The 12,038-nt window shown below is 41.5% G+C and overlaps 1 protein-coding gene and 1 pseudogene across 4 annotated transcripts in view; both read right to left on the reverse strand.

Moving 5' to 3' along the window:
- The window catches only part of LOC126426407 (tenascin-like), a 562,410-nt gene that overhangs the window by 308,057 nt on the left and 242,315 nt on the right, over positions 1 to 12,038 (reverse strand). For all 4 annotated transcript variants that reach the window (XM_050088324.1, XM_050088323.1, XM_050088325.1 and 1 more), the window contains exon 10: positions 10,844 to 10,876. In XM_050088324.1, coding sequence (XP_049944281.1) covers positions 10,844 to 10,876 — 33 coding nt within the window. The remainder of the gene's footprint in view (positions 1 to 10,843; positions 10,877 to 12,038) is intronic.
- Positions 1,767 to 1,884, reverse strand: LOC126427520 (5S ribosomal RNA; annotated as a pseudogene).

A 12,038-nucleotide genomic window follows, 5' to 3' on the forward strand; every position in this document is an offset into this window, starting at 1 on the left:
AGGAAGAGGAATTTGTTAACAACGAGTATAGATTTAAGTATCAGGAAGTCGTTTCTGAAAGTTAACAATGTAATGGCTACTAAAATTTCAAATAGCCTACATGCTATTATTATTATTACTATACATGCCAGTGGTCAGATAGAAAACCTGAAGTTCTCTAATTTCTGCCACTGCAGAAGTAATGATTACAACATTTAAGTGATTTGCAAACAGTAAGAGCAGTGCGGACATTTTAAATCGGTTCTCCCTGAACCAAGTGTCACAAGGGAGGGGGTTGGTGCGGAGGGGGCGTGTTTAGATGTGTAGATCACATAACTAATGAGGAAGTATTGAATAGGATTAGGGAGAAGAGGAGTTTGCGGCACAACTTGACTAGAAGAAAGGATCGGTTGGCAGGACATGTTCTGAGGCATGAAGGGATCACCTATTTGGTATTGGAGGGCAGCGTGGAGGGTAAAAATCGTAGAGGGAGACCAAGATATGAATACACTAAGCAGATTCAGAAGCATGTAGGTTGCAGCAGGTACTGGGAGATGAAGAAGCTTGCACAGGATAGAGTAGCATATAGAACTGCATCATACCAGTCACAGGACTGAAGACCACAACAACAACAACAACAACAACATACATCGGCCCTTTTTTCCTCTATTTCCAGTCAGAAATCGGTCTTTTCAGTTTGTCAGTTTTATTAGTATTCTGTCTGTATATTTGAAATAAGAAGCGGGACTTTTTCACAAAAGTAACGATTACAGATGTTAATTAGAATATATTCGATGAATTTTGTACTTAAATTACTTAAGTATTAGAACTGAACGGAAAAACGGAAAGAATAATGACCGAAACTTGACTTAATTTAGTGATGACCAGTCTCATGAACACTGTGTAGTCTACGCTTCACGGAAATGCTCATAGAAGATTCGCGTTTGTTTCAAAATCTGGTTACACCTGGAATCGAGCTCACAGCCGCCGCCTCCTCACAAACACGCACCCAACAAGGCGAGCGAGACGATACCACAAAGCCGAACAGCTCGTAGAAAAACGTGTACATTATTTTAGCAATGTAGCATGTTTCGACAACGGGTGAGTCGGTTTGCTAGAGAATTTTGGGAGTTGCGTCGAACTCCTCTGGGAGATGTGTATTGCAGTTCAGAACTTCACGTGCCATAAAAAAAAAAAAAGACTGTGTCTACCATGAGAATGTTCTACCAGCAGAAAACAAGAAGAATTTGAAGTTTTTTATTAATCTTGTTATTTCTTCCCTACTTTCAATAAGCAGTTGATTCTCACAAGCACTGAACATATTAAGCGCTCTCTGCTGGCATGTTCTTCTGTCAGTCTTCCTTTCTCCGTTCTTGGTACATACACTCCTGCAACACTTTACAAATTACCACCTCATTTTTTTCTCTGATCGCTGCTCTTGTCTCACTGCATGTACTTGTGCTTGTATAGTTTCCATTATCAGTAACTGTATGAAATTAAAGGCATTTTAGTAAACGTTGTACTATCAGGAGACAAAAAAAGTATGAAAAATTTATTTTATGGCTTGTACAAACAATAAAAAAATTCACTCCGACACCAGGCGACAAGTGCTCTCTCGGGACCATCCGACCGCCGTGTCATCCGCAGCTGAGGATGCGGAGAGGAGGGGCGTGTGGTCAGCACACCGCTCTCCCGGTCGTTACGATGGTTTTCTTTGACTGGAGCCGCTACTATTCGGTCGATTAGCTCCTCAATTAGGATCACGAGGTTGAGTGCACCCCGAAAAATGGCAACAGCGCATGGCGGCCGGGATGGTCACCCATCCAAGTGCCGGCCACGCCCGACAGTGCTTAACTTCGGTGAGCCGACGGGAACCGGCGTATCCACTGCGGCAAGGCCGTTGCCGTACAAACAATACCTTCACACCAATAAGTTCTCAGAAATCAAGGACAAAGTATACAAGACAGTACAGCAAACAACAAACATTATCCAAGGTTTTATTGCGGTTCCAGGTTCATCTACGTCTACATAATACTCTGCAATTCACAATTAAGTGTGTGGCAGAGGGTAATCGAACCTCGTTCAACCTATTTTTCTACGGTTCTACTCTCTAACAGCGCGCCCGAAAGCGGGCACTTAAACCTGTCTGTGGGAGCTCTCATTTCTGTTATTTTATCAGGGTGGTCGTTCCCCACAATGTAAGTGGGAGCCAACAGAACATTTTCACATTCGGGGGAGAATGTTGGTGATTGAAATTTCAAAGCCGGCCGAAGTGGCCGAGTGGTTCTAGGCGCTACAGTCTGGAACCGCGCCACCGCTACAGTCGCAGGTTCGAATCCTGCCTCGGGCATGGACCTTAGGTTAGTTAGGTTTAAGTAGTTCTAAGTCCTAGGGGACTGAGGACCTGAGCAGTCAAGTCCCATAGGCATTTGAACCATTTTTTTGAAATCCCGCCGCTGCTTACATTTTGATTAATAATCAGCATTGGCGGCCGAGGACTTCCGGCATAAGAAGTCACCCCTCATTCTACCAAGGGCCCTATCAAAAAGGGCGGAGGAGCGGACAGAGGTTCAGGGCACTCTCTTGTCCTAGGGGTCGGAAACTGCCCCTATAGGCGGTATAATCAGCAATGATCAACGACAAGAGGATGCACAAGGCAATGGAACGTAACGTGTATCCACAGGTCATGTGGCCTGTAATTGAAGAAGTGTAATAATGATCTCTCCATTGGCAAAACATTCCGGAATAGTCTTCCAATCGGATCTCCGGGACAGGACTGCCAAGGCGGAGGTTACCGTGAGGAAAAGACTGAATAATCAACGAAAGAATAACGTTCTGCGAGATGGGGCGTGGAATGTTTGGAGCTTGAACGTGGTAGGGAACCTATAAAATCTGAAAAGGGAAATGTAAAGGCTGAATCTAGATATAGTAGCGGTCATTGGAGTGAAGTGGAAACAAGACAAGGATTTCTGGTGAACAGTTCAGTGATAGGATTGTTCTTATCAGAATCGACAGCAAACCAACACCAGGTATACATGCAGACGTCGCAAGCTGAAGATGAAGAGACAGAAAAAGTGTATGAGGATATTGAAAGGGCAAAATATGTTCAAATGTGTGTGAAATTTTAAGGGACTTAACTGCTACGGTCATCAGTCCCTAAGCTTACACACTACGTAACCTAAATTATCCTAAGGACAAACACACGCACCCATACCCGAGGGAGGACTCGAACCTCCGCCGGGACGAGCCGCACAGTCCATGACTGCAGCGCCTCAGACCGCTCGGCTAAAGGGCAATACAGTATATAAAGGGATATGAAAAGCTAATAGTCATGGGAGAGTGGAATGCAGTAGGACTGGTAGGAGTAGAAGAAAAGGTTTACAGGAGAGTATGGGCTCAGGACAAGGAATGAGAGAGGAGTAAGACTAGTTGAGTTCTGCAACAAGTTTCAGCTAGTAACAGCGAATACTCTGTTCAAGAGTCACAAGAGAAGGTGGTGAACTTGGAAAAGGTTGGGTGATACAGGAACATTTCAGTTAGATTACATCATGGCCAGATAGAGATTCAGAAATCAGATACTGGATTGTAAGGCGTATCCAGGAGATCACAATTATAGTAATGATGAACAGTAGGCTGAAGTTTAAGACATTAGTCGGGAAGAATCAATACGCAAAAAAGTGGAATACGGAAGTACTATGGAAAGACGAGATATGGTTGAAGCTTTCTAATGCTATAGATTCAGCAATAAGAAATTGATGAATAGACAGTGAAGAGGAATGGACATCTCTAAAAAGGGCCATCACAGAAGTTGGGAAAGGAAACATAGGTACAAAGAAGGTAACTGCAAAGAATCCACGAATAACAGAATAAATACTACAATTGATCGATGAAAGGAGGAAAAATGTGAAGACATCGAAAAAGAAATGATTGTCGCAAGAACAGACTTAGCATACAGGAAAGTCAAAACAAGCTTAGGTGACATTAAAAGCAAGTGTGATAACATTAAGAGTGCAACGGGAATTCCACTGTTAAACGCAGAGGAGAGAGCGGATAGGTGGAAAGAATACATTGAAAGATTCTACGAGAGAGAAAATTTATCTGATGTGATAGAAGAAGAAACAGGAATCGATATAGAAGAGATAGGGGATCGAGCATTAGAATGAGAATATAATAGAACTTTGGAGATCAAATAAGGCACAAGGGATAGACAACATTCCATCAGAATTTCTAAAATCTTTGGAGGAAGTGGCAAGAAAATTACTATTCACCTTGGTGTGCAGAATGTATGAGTCTGGCGACGTACCATCTGACTTTCGGAAAAGCATCATCCACACAATTCCGAAGACGGCAAGAGCTGACATGTGCGAGAGTTTCTGCAGAATTAGCTTTACAGCTCTTGCATACAAGTTGCTTACAGGAATAATATACAAAAGAATGGAAAAGAAAACTGAGGATGCGCTAGGTGACGATCAGTTTGGCTTTAGGAAAGGTAAAGGCACGAGAGAGGCAGTTCTGACGTTACGGTTAATAATGGAAGCAAGACTAAAGAAAAATCAAGACACGTTCATAGGATTTGTCGACCTGGAAAAAGCGTTCGACAATGTAAAATGGTGCAAGATGTTCGAAACAATAGGGAGAGAAGGATCATATACAATATGTACAACAGCTAAGAGGGAATAATAAGAGTGGATGACCAAAAACAAATTGTTTGTTTTAAAAAGAGTGCAAGAGAAGGATGTAGTCTTTCGCCCCAACTGTTCATTCTGTACAGCGAGGAAGCAATGATGGAAATAAAAGAAAGGTTAAGGAGTGGAATTAAAATTCAAGGTGAAAGAATATCAATGATGCGATTCGTTGATGACATTGCTATGCTGAGTGTAAGTGAAGAAGAATTTCATGATCTGCTGAACGGAATGAACAATCTAATGAGTTCAGAGTATAGATTGAGAGAAAATCGAAGAAAGATGAAGGCAATGAGATATAGTATAAATGAGCAAAGCTAGAAACTTAACATTAGGATTGATGGGCACGACGTAGATAAAGTTAAGGTATTCTGCTACATAGGCAGAAAAAGGACCAATGACGGACAGAGCAAGGAGGACATAAAAAGCGGACAAGCAGTGGCATAAAGGACATTCCTGGCCAAGAGATATCTACTAATATCAAATATCGGCCTTAATTTGTGAAAGAAATTTCTGAGAATGTACGTCTTGAGTTCAGCATTGAATGGTAGTGAAACTTGGACTGTGGGGTAAGCGCGACGGATTGCCGTCCTATGGGCCCGGGTTTGATTTCCGGCTGGGTCTGGGATTTTCTCTGCTCAGGGACTGGGTGTTGTGTTGTCTTCATCATCATTTCACTCCCATCCGGGGCGCAGGCCGCCCAATGTGGCGTCGAATGTAATAAGACCTGCACCAAGGTGGCCGAACCTGCCCTGTAAGGGGCCTCTCGGCCAATGACGCCAAACGTTCATTTCATTTCCATGGACTGTGGGAAAACCGGAAAAGAAGAGAATCAAAGCATTTGAGGTGTGATGCTACAGAGGAATGTTGAGAATTGGATGGACTGATAAGGTAAGGAATGAGGAGGTTCTGTACAGAATCGGAGAGGAAAGGAATATGTTGAAAACTTTCATAAGGAGAAGGGACAGTATGATAGGACATGTGTTAAGACATGAGGGAATGACTTCCATGGTACTAGAGGGAGCTGTAGAGGGCAAAAACTGTAGAGGAAGACAGAGATTGCAATACATCCAGCAAATAATTGAGGATGTTAGTTGCAAGTGTTACTCTGAGATGAAGAGGTTAGCACAGGAGACGATTTCGTGGATAGCCGCATCAAACCAGTCAGAAGAAGAGAGTGGGTAAGATATGCCATATGAGGTTCCAGATAGTAACTGTGACATTTATGATACAGAAAAACTCTATCTGTCAGTAATGATGACGTGGAGTAAGTTGAGCAACATTTTATTGGGACAGCTACTCGATATCTTCATGTGACCGCTAATAACCAGTATCTGATAATGTCAACGCTATAACGCTCCTTTATTAGTCATGCATGGAAGTCCAACATGGACGAGAAAGTGACTCCCAGTGGGATGAGTGTTGTGTGTCCACAGCTCCTCACTGGGAACTGAGGAGTGGCTTTCCACACAAGGGATGCGTAGCCAGTGATGCTGCCAAGTATCACTATGGCCGGGAGCTGAACCAAATTGGTAGCTACGTTAGTGCTGCCTTATAAGTGGAGATTTTTGTTTCTGTCGATGGAACCTAACAACAGGAAGCAATACTTGGTAGGAATCCCGAGTCCTTATTGATAAGGTCGCCACCTACTTTGTCAGTGCTGAGCGTCGAACACATGGGCTGCAGAAGAGATTCCAGTGACAGTGTGATGAAGAATCAATGTAGACGGCCAAAGCAAAATCGCAGCACCAGCGACCATGCACGTTGATTTCTGGTAGGGGGCTCTGAATACCCTATCTTCATTCATCTGGAAGCTACTCTCTCACGGATGTACGACTTCGTCTTGGCATCCATAAGGAGTGCGCAAACGTATGGATAACGGCAGTTGCCACGTACCAGTAGTGCGTAGAAGCAATTGCCTCCAAGAGTCGAGCTACTGCCAGGAAGGTATATTTACACAATGCTGATTTCCTGACAGACCCAATATCAATTGATCAATCGGGACAGTCGAAATTTTACTAATTTTGTTTAACATATTCATCTAATGTGATGCATTTCATGACCATCTGACATTGTTGAATTCTTCCCATAGAGTAGCAACGTAATGAAAATGCACGACAATGTAATAAAAATACAGTCGGAGTACGTCCATATGATTACAGGACTTGACGACTGATGTTAACAAGCAGTTGCAACATTAATTTCATATCGGAATCTGAAGGAATATTGTTGTTGTTGTCTTCAGACCAGAGACTGGTTTGATACCGCTCTCCATGCTACCCTATCCTGTCCAAGCTTCTTCATGTCCCAGTGCCCACTGCAACCTACATCCTTCTGAATCTGTTTAGTCTATTCATCTCTTGGTCTCCCTCTACGATTTTTACCCTCCACGCTGCCCTCCAATGCTAAATTTGTTATCCCTTAATGCCTCAGAACATGTCCTACTATAGGTCCTTTCTTTTTGTCAAGTTGCGCCACAAACTCCTGTTCTCCCCAATTCTATTCAATACCTCCTCATTAGTTATGTGATCTACTCATCTGATCTGCAGCATTCTTCGGCAGCACCACATTTCGAAACCTTCTATTCTCTTCTTGTCTAAATTATTTATCGCCCATGTTTCACTCCCGTACACTCCATACAAATACTTTCAGAAACGACTTCCTGACACTTAAATCTATACTCGATATTGACAAATTTCTCTTCTTCAGAAAGGCTTTCCTTGCCATTGCCAGTCTACATTTTACATCCTCTTTACTTCGAACATCATCAGTTATTTTGCTCCCCTAATAGCAAACCTCATTTACAGCTTTAAGTGTCTCATTTCCTAATCTGATTCCCTTAGCATCACCCGATTTTATTCGACTACATTCCATTATCGTTGTTTTGCTTTTGTTGATGTTCATCTTATATCAACCTTTCAAGACACTGTCCATTCCGTTCAACTGCTCTTCCACGTCCTTTGCTGTCTCTGACAGAACTACAATGTCGTCGCCAAACCTCAAAGATTTTGTTTCTTCTCCATAGATTTTAATTCCTACCCCAAATTTTTCTTTTGTTCCCTTTACTGCTTGTTCACTACACAGATTGAATAACATTGGGGATAGGCAACAACCCTTTCTCACTCCCTTCCCAACCACTGCTTCCCTTTCATGCCCCTCCAGTCTTATAACTGCCATTTGGTTTCAGTAGAAATTGTAAATAGCCTTTCGTTTCCTGTATTTTACCCCTGCCACGTTCAGAATATGAAAGAGAGTATTCCAGTCAACATTGTCAAAAGCTTTCTCTAAGTCTACAAATGCTAGAAACGTAGGTCTGCCGTTCCTTAATCTATCTTGTAAGATAACTCTTAGGATTAGTATTGCCTCACGTGTTCCAACTGATCATCCCTGATGTCGGCTTCTACCAGTTTTTCCGATCGTCTTTAAAGAATTCGTGTTGGTATTTTGCAGCCGTGACTTATTACACTGATAGTTCGGTAATTTTCACATCTGTCAACACCTGCTTTTTTTGGGATTGGCATTATTATATTCTTCTTGAAGTCTGAGGGTATTTTACCTGTATCATACATGTTGCTCACCAGATGGTAGAGTTTCGTCAGGGCTGGCTCTCTCAGGGCTATCAGTAGTTCTACTCGCGGGGCCTTGTTTCGACAGGTCTTTCAGTGCTCTGTTGAATTCTTCACGCAATATCACATCTCCCATTTCATCTTCATCTACATTCTCTTCCACTTCCATAATATTGTCCTCAAGTACATCGCCCTTGTATAGATCCTCTGTATACTCCTTCAACCTTTATGCTTTCCCCTCTTTGCTTAGAACTGGGTTTCCATCTGAGCTTTTGATATTCATATAAGTGTTTCTCTTTTCTCCAAAGGTCTCTTTAATTTACCTGTAGGTAGTATCCATCTTACCACTAGTGAAATTTCCTCTACGTCCTTACATTTGTCCTCTAGCCATCCTCGCTTAGCCATTTTGCACTTCCTGTCGATCTCATTTTTGACACCTTTGTTTTCCTTTTTTCCTGCACCATTTACTGCATTTTTATATTTTCTCATTTCATCAATTACATTCAATACATCATGTGTTACCTATGGATTTCTACTAGCCCTCGTCTTTTTACCTACCTGATCCTCTGCTGCCTTCACTATTTCATCTTATTCTGCTGTATTTCTTTCCGCCATTCTTGTCAATGGATCCCTAATGATCTCTCTGTAACACTCTACACCCTATGGTTCTGTCAGTTCATTCAGGTCCCATCTCCTTAAATTTCCACCTTCTTGCAGTTTATTCAGTTTTAATCTACAGTTCATCATCAATAGATTTTGGTCAAAGTGCACATCCGCCCCTGAAAATGTCTTGCAGTTTAAAACCTATTACCTAAAAGTCTCTCTTAGCATTATATAATGTATCTGAAACCTTCCAGTATCTCCAGGCGTCTTCCAGGTATACAACCTTCTTTCATGATCCTTGAACCAAGTGTTAGCTATGATTAAGCTACGTCCCGTGCAAAATTTAACGAGGTTGCTTCCTCTTTGATTCCGTACCCCCATTTCATATTCACCTACTACGTTTCCCTCTGTTCCTTCTCCTACTGTCGAATTCCAGTCATCCATGACTATTAAATTTTCGTCTCCCTTCACTATCTCAATAATTTCCTTTATCTCGTCATACATTTCATCGATCTCTTCGTCATCTGCGGAGCTAGTTGGCATATTAACTTGTACTACTGCGGTAGGCGTGGGCTTCGTATCAATCTGGGCCACAACAATTCGTTCACTATGCTGTTTGTAGTAGCTCACCCGCAACCCTATTTTTTTATTCATTATTAAACCTACTCTTGTGTTACCCCTAATTCATTCTGTATTTACAACCGTGTATTCTTCTGACCAGAAATCTTGTTCCTCTTGCCACCGAACTTCACTAAGTCCCACTATATCAAACTTTGATCTATCCATTTCCCTTTATAAATTTTCTAACCTACCTGCCCGATTAAAGGAACTGACATTCCACACTCCGATCTGTAGAACGCCAGTTTTCATTCCTTTGATAACGACGTCCTCCTGAGCATTCCCCGCCCAGAGATCCTAATGAAGGACTATTTTATCTCCGGAATATTTTACCCAAGAGGACGCCATCATCATTTAACCATACAGTCAAGCTGCATGCTATTGGGAAAAATTACGGCTGTAGTTTCCCCTTGCTTTCAGCTGTTCGCAATACCAGCACAGCATGACCTTTTTGGTTAGTGTTACAAGGCCAGATCAGTCAATCATCCATATCGTTGCCCCTGAAACTATTGAAGAGGCTGCTGCCGCTCTTCAGGGACCACACGTTTGTCTGGCCTCTCAACAGGTACCCCTCCATTGTCGTTGCACCTACGGTAAGGCTATCTGTATCTCTGAGGCACGCAAGCCTCCCCACCAATGGCAAGGTCCATGGTTCATTAGGGGGCTTGAAGGAATATTCTTGAAGGAATATTAAAATATAATTTCTGTAGTATAGTATGAGAACTAGGTTGGTTGGTTGGTTGCTTGGGGAAGGAGACCAGACAGTGTGGTCATCGGTCTCATCGGATTGGGGAAGGAAGGGGAGGGAAGTCGGCCGTGCCCTTTCAGAGGAATCATCCCGGCATTTGCCTGGAGTGATTTAGGGAAATCACGGAAAACCTAAATCAGGATGGGCGGACGTGGGATTGAACCGTCGTCCTCCCGAACGCGAGTCCAGTGTGCTAACCACTGCGTCACCTCGCTCGGTGAGAACAAGGAGGTGGTACAAAGACTATTTCAGCACAAAGGAAAGAGAAATCAAAACTGAAAAATAAATAATTTTTCAGTTATTTTGTTCCTTATGCTCCTATTGTGAATAATAAATATCAGTAGCCTACTGAATCGTACCAAACAGATCCTACAAAAAACAGTATTAAAGACTGTAAAACTAAGGCATTATGACACTGTAATTGACAGTGAAGGATTATGTGCCTTACATTTTGCTTTACACCTCATAGAACAAGCAAAAGTAAGTCATATGCGATATATAATCCATATATTGAATCTAAGACTACTTTCCGTCATGTATGGTAGCTTCTGTTTATTGCAACTCTAAATAATATCATTAAATACCGAACTCATTTTTAATATAATGAATGATAGTCTTGTTATATGTATTCAACCGAAACTACTCACCTAGAGGCCCTTGGGCACCAGCTGCAAGGCGTTCTGGAAAGAAAAGAAAACTTAAATTTATTAACTTGTATGTAAAGGAACTTACTTCAAGATACAGACCGTGTTTCATAAGGAATTAAGGCGTATATCGATAATTCCGCATCTGCTTGTTAAAAATGTTGTACAATCATTTTACTTTCATTGACTGCAATAATATAATAAACTTTATTTGTGTTTTCATCACATTCTAGCCCATTAAGCATCACATTCATTGTCACTTTGTGGACCTGAGTGGCATATACTGGCAGTTTCCATACACAACGATCAACTTAAAATATCATAGCAAATAACTTTTTTAGACCTTTGATCACTTTTTAAATTAAAATTACTTGATACTACATGGTAACATAGCTTTCAGATGAAGGAAGCAAGCCTTAATGAGGCGAAATATGATTCACGAAACAGGATTACAAACATGACAAGATCATATGTTGTCTATGTTGCACTGTGACTTGGAAACTGCTGTTGTTTATAATACTAAAAATAAATTAAAACAACTATCTCCACCAGTCATTTTTATTTTCTCACATGACGCATTTTGATGGATTACATCTTCATCTTCAGGTGGGAAAGGTTTGTTTACTAAATGTAGCCATCTGTTTGTTTTGAACTTCATTTTGCAAATGGCACAGCATAAAGAACCCATAGGGTTGTTGAAAATATACATTTTCATCAATAAGTGGCACACACGCGAAAGAACACATAAATGATGAAGATGTGTATTTATGAGGACTATGAGGGTCCGTTCTGCTGCAACATCTCCGAAATGAAGTTTGAAACAAACAGCTAGCTACATCCAACAAATAAAATGGAGTGAAGACCACTGATCCAACTAGCTCATGGAAAGCATCGTGGGTGAAACTGAAAGTGAGCAGTTTGAGGGTTTGCGTATTGAATCATAAAAGTCGAAATTGCCGAGCATAACACGCGTAAATAACATATCTTTGATGGTATCAACCTAGGTGAGGTCATAGTCATAACAGACGAATTATGCCTCAGTTTCCTATGGAAAAATAAACAAATAATTATAAGAAGACATTCCATCCTCTTTATTGTACTGCTGTCTTCTGTAGCCTGTTGTCACATTTCCTCATTACATGTCACATTGTAAGGTATGCTTATATTAATATTGAAGTTTGTATCTGGCTTTGATTAC

This window comes from Schistocerca serialis, chromosome 11, assembly GCF_023864345.2.
Source record: "Schistocerca serialis cubense isolate TAMUIC-IGC-003099 chromosome 11, iqSchSeri2.2, whole genome shotgun sequence".
Classification (NCBI taxonomy): domain Eukaryota; kingdom Metazoa; phylum Arthropoda; class Insecta; order Orthoptera; family Acrididae; genus Schistocerca; species Schistocerca serialis.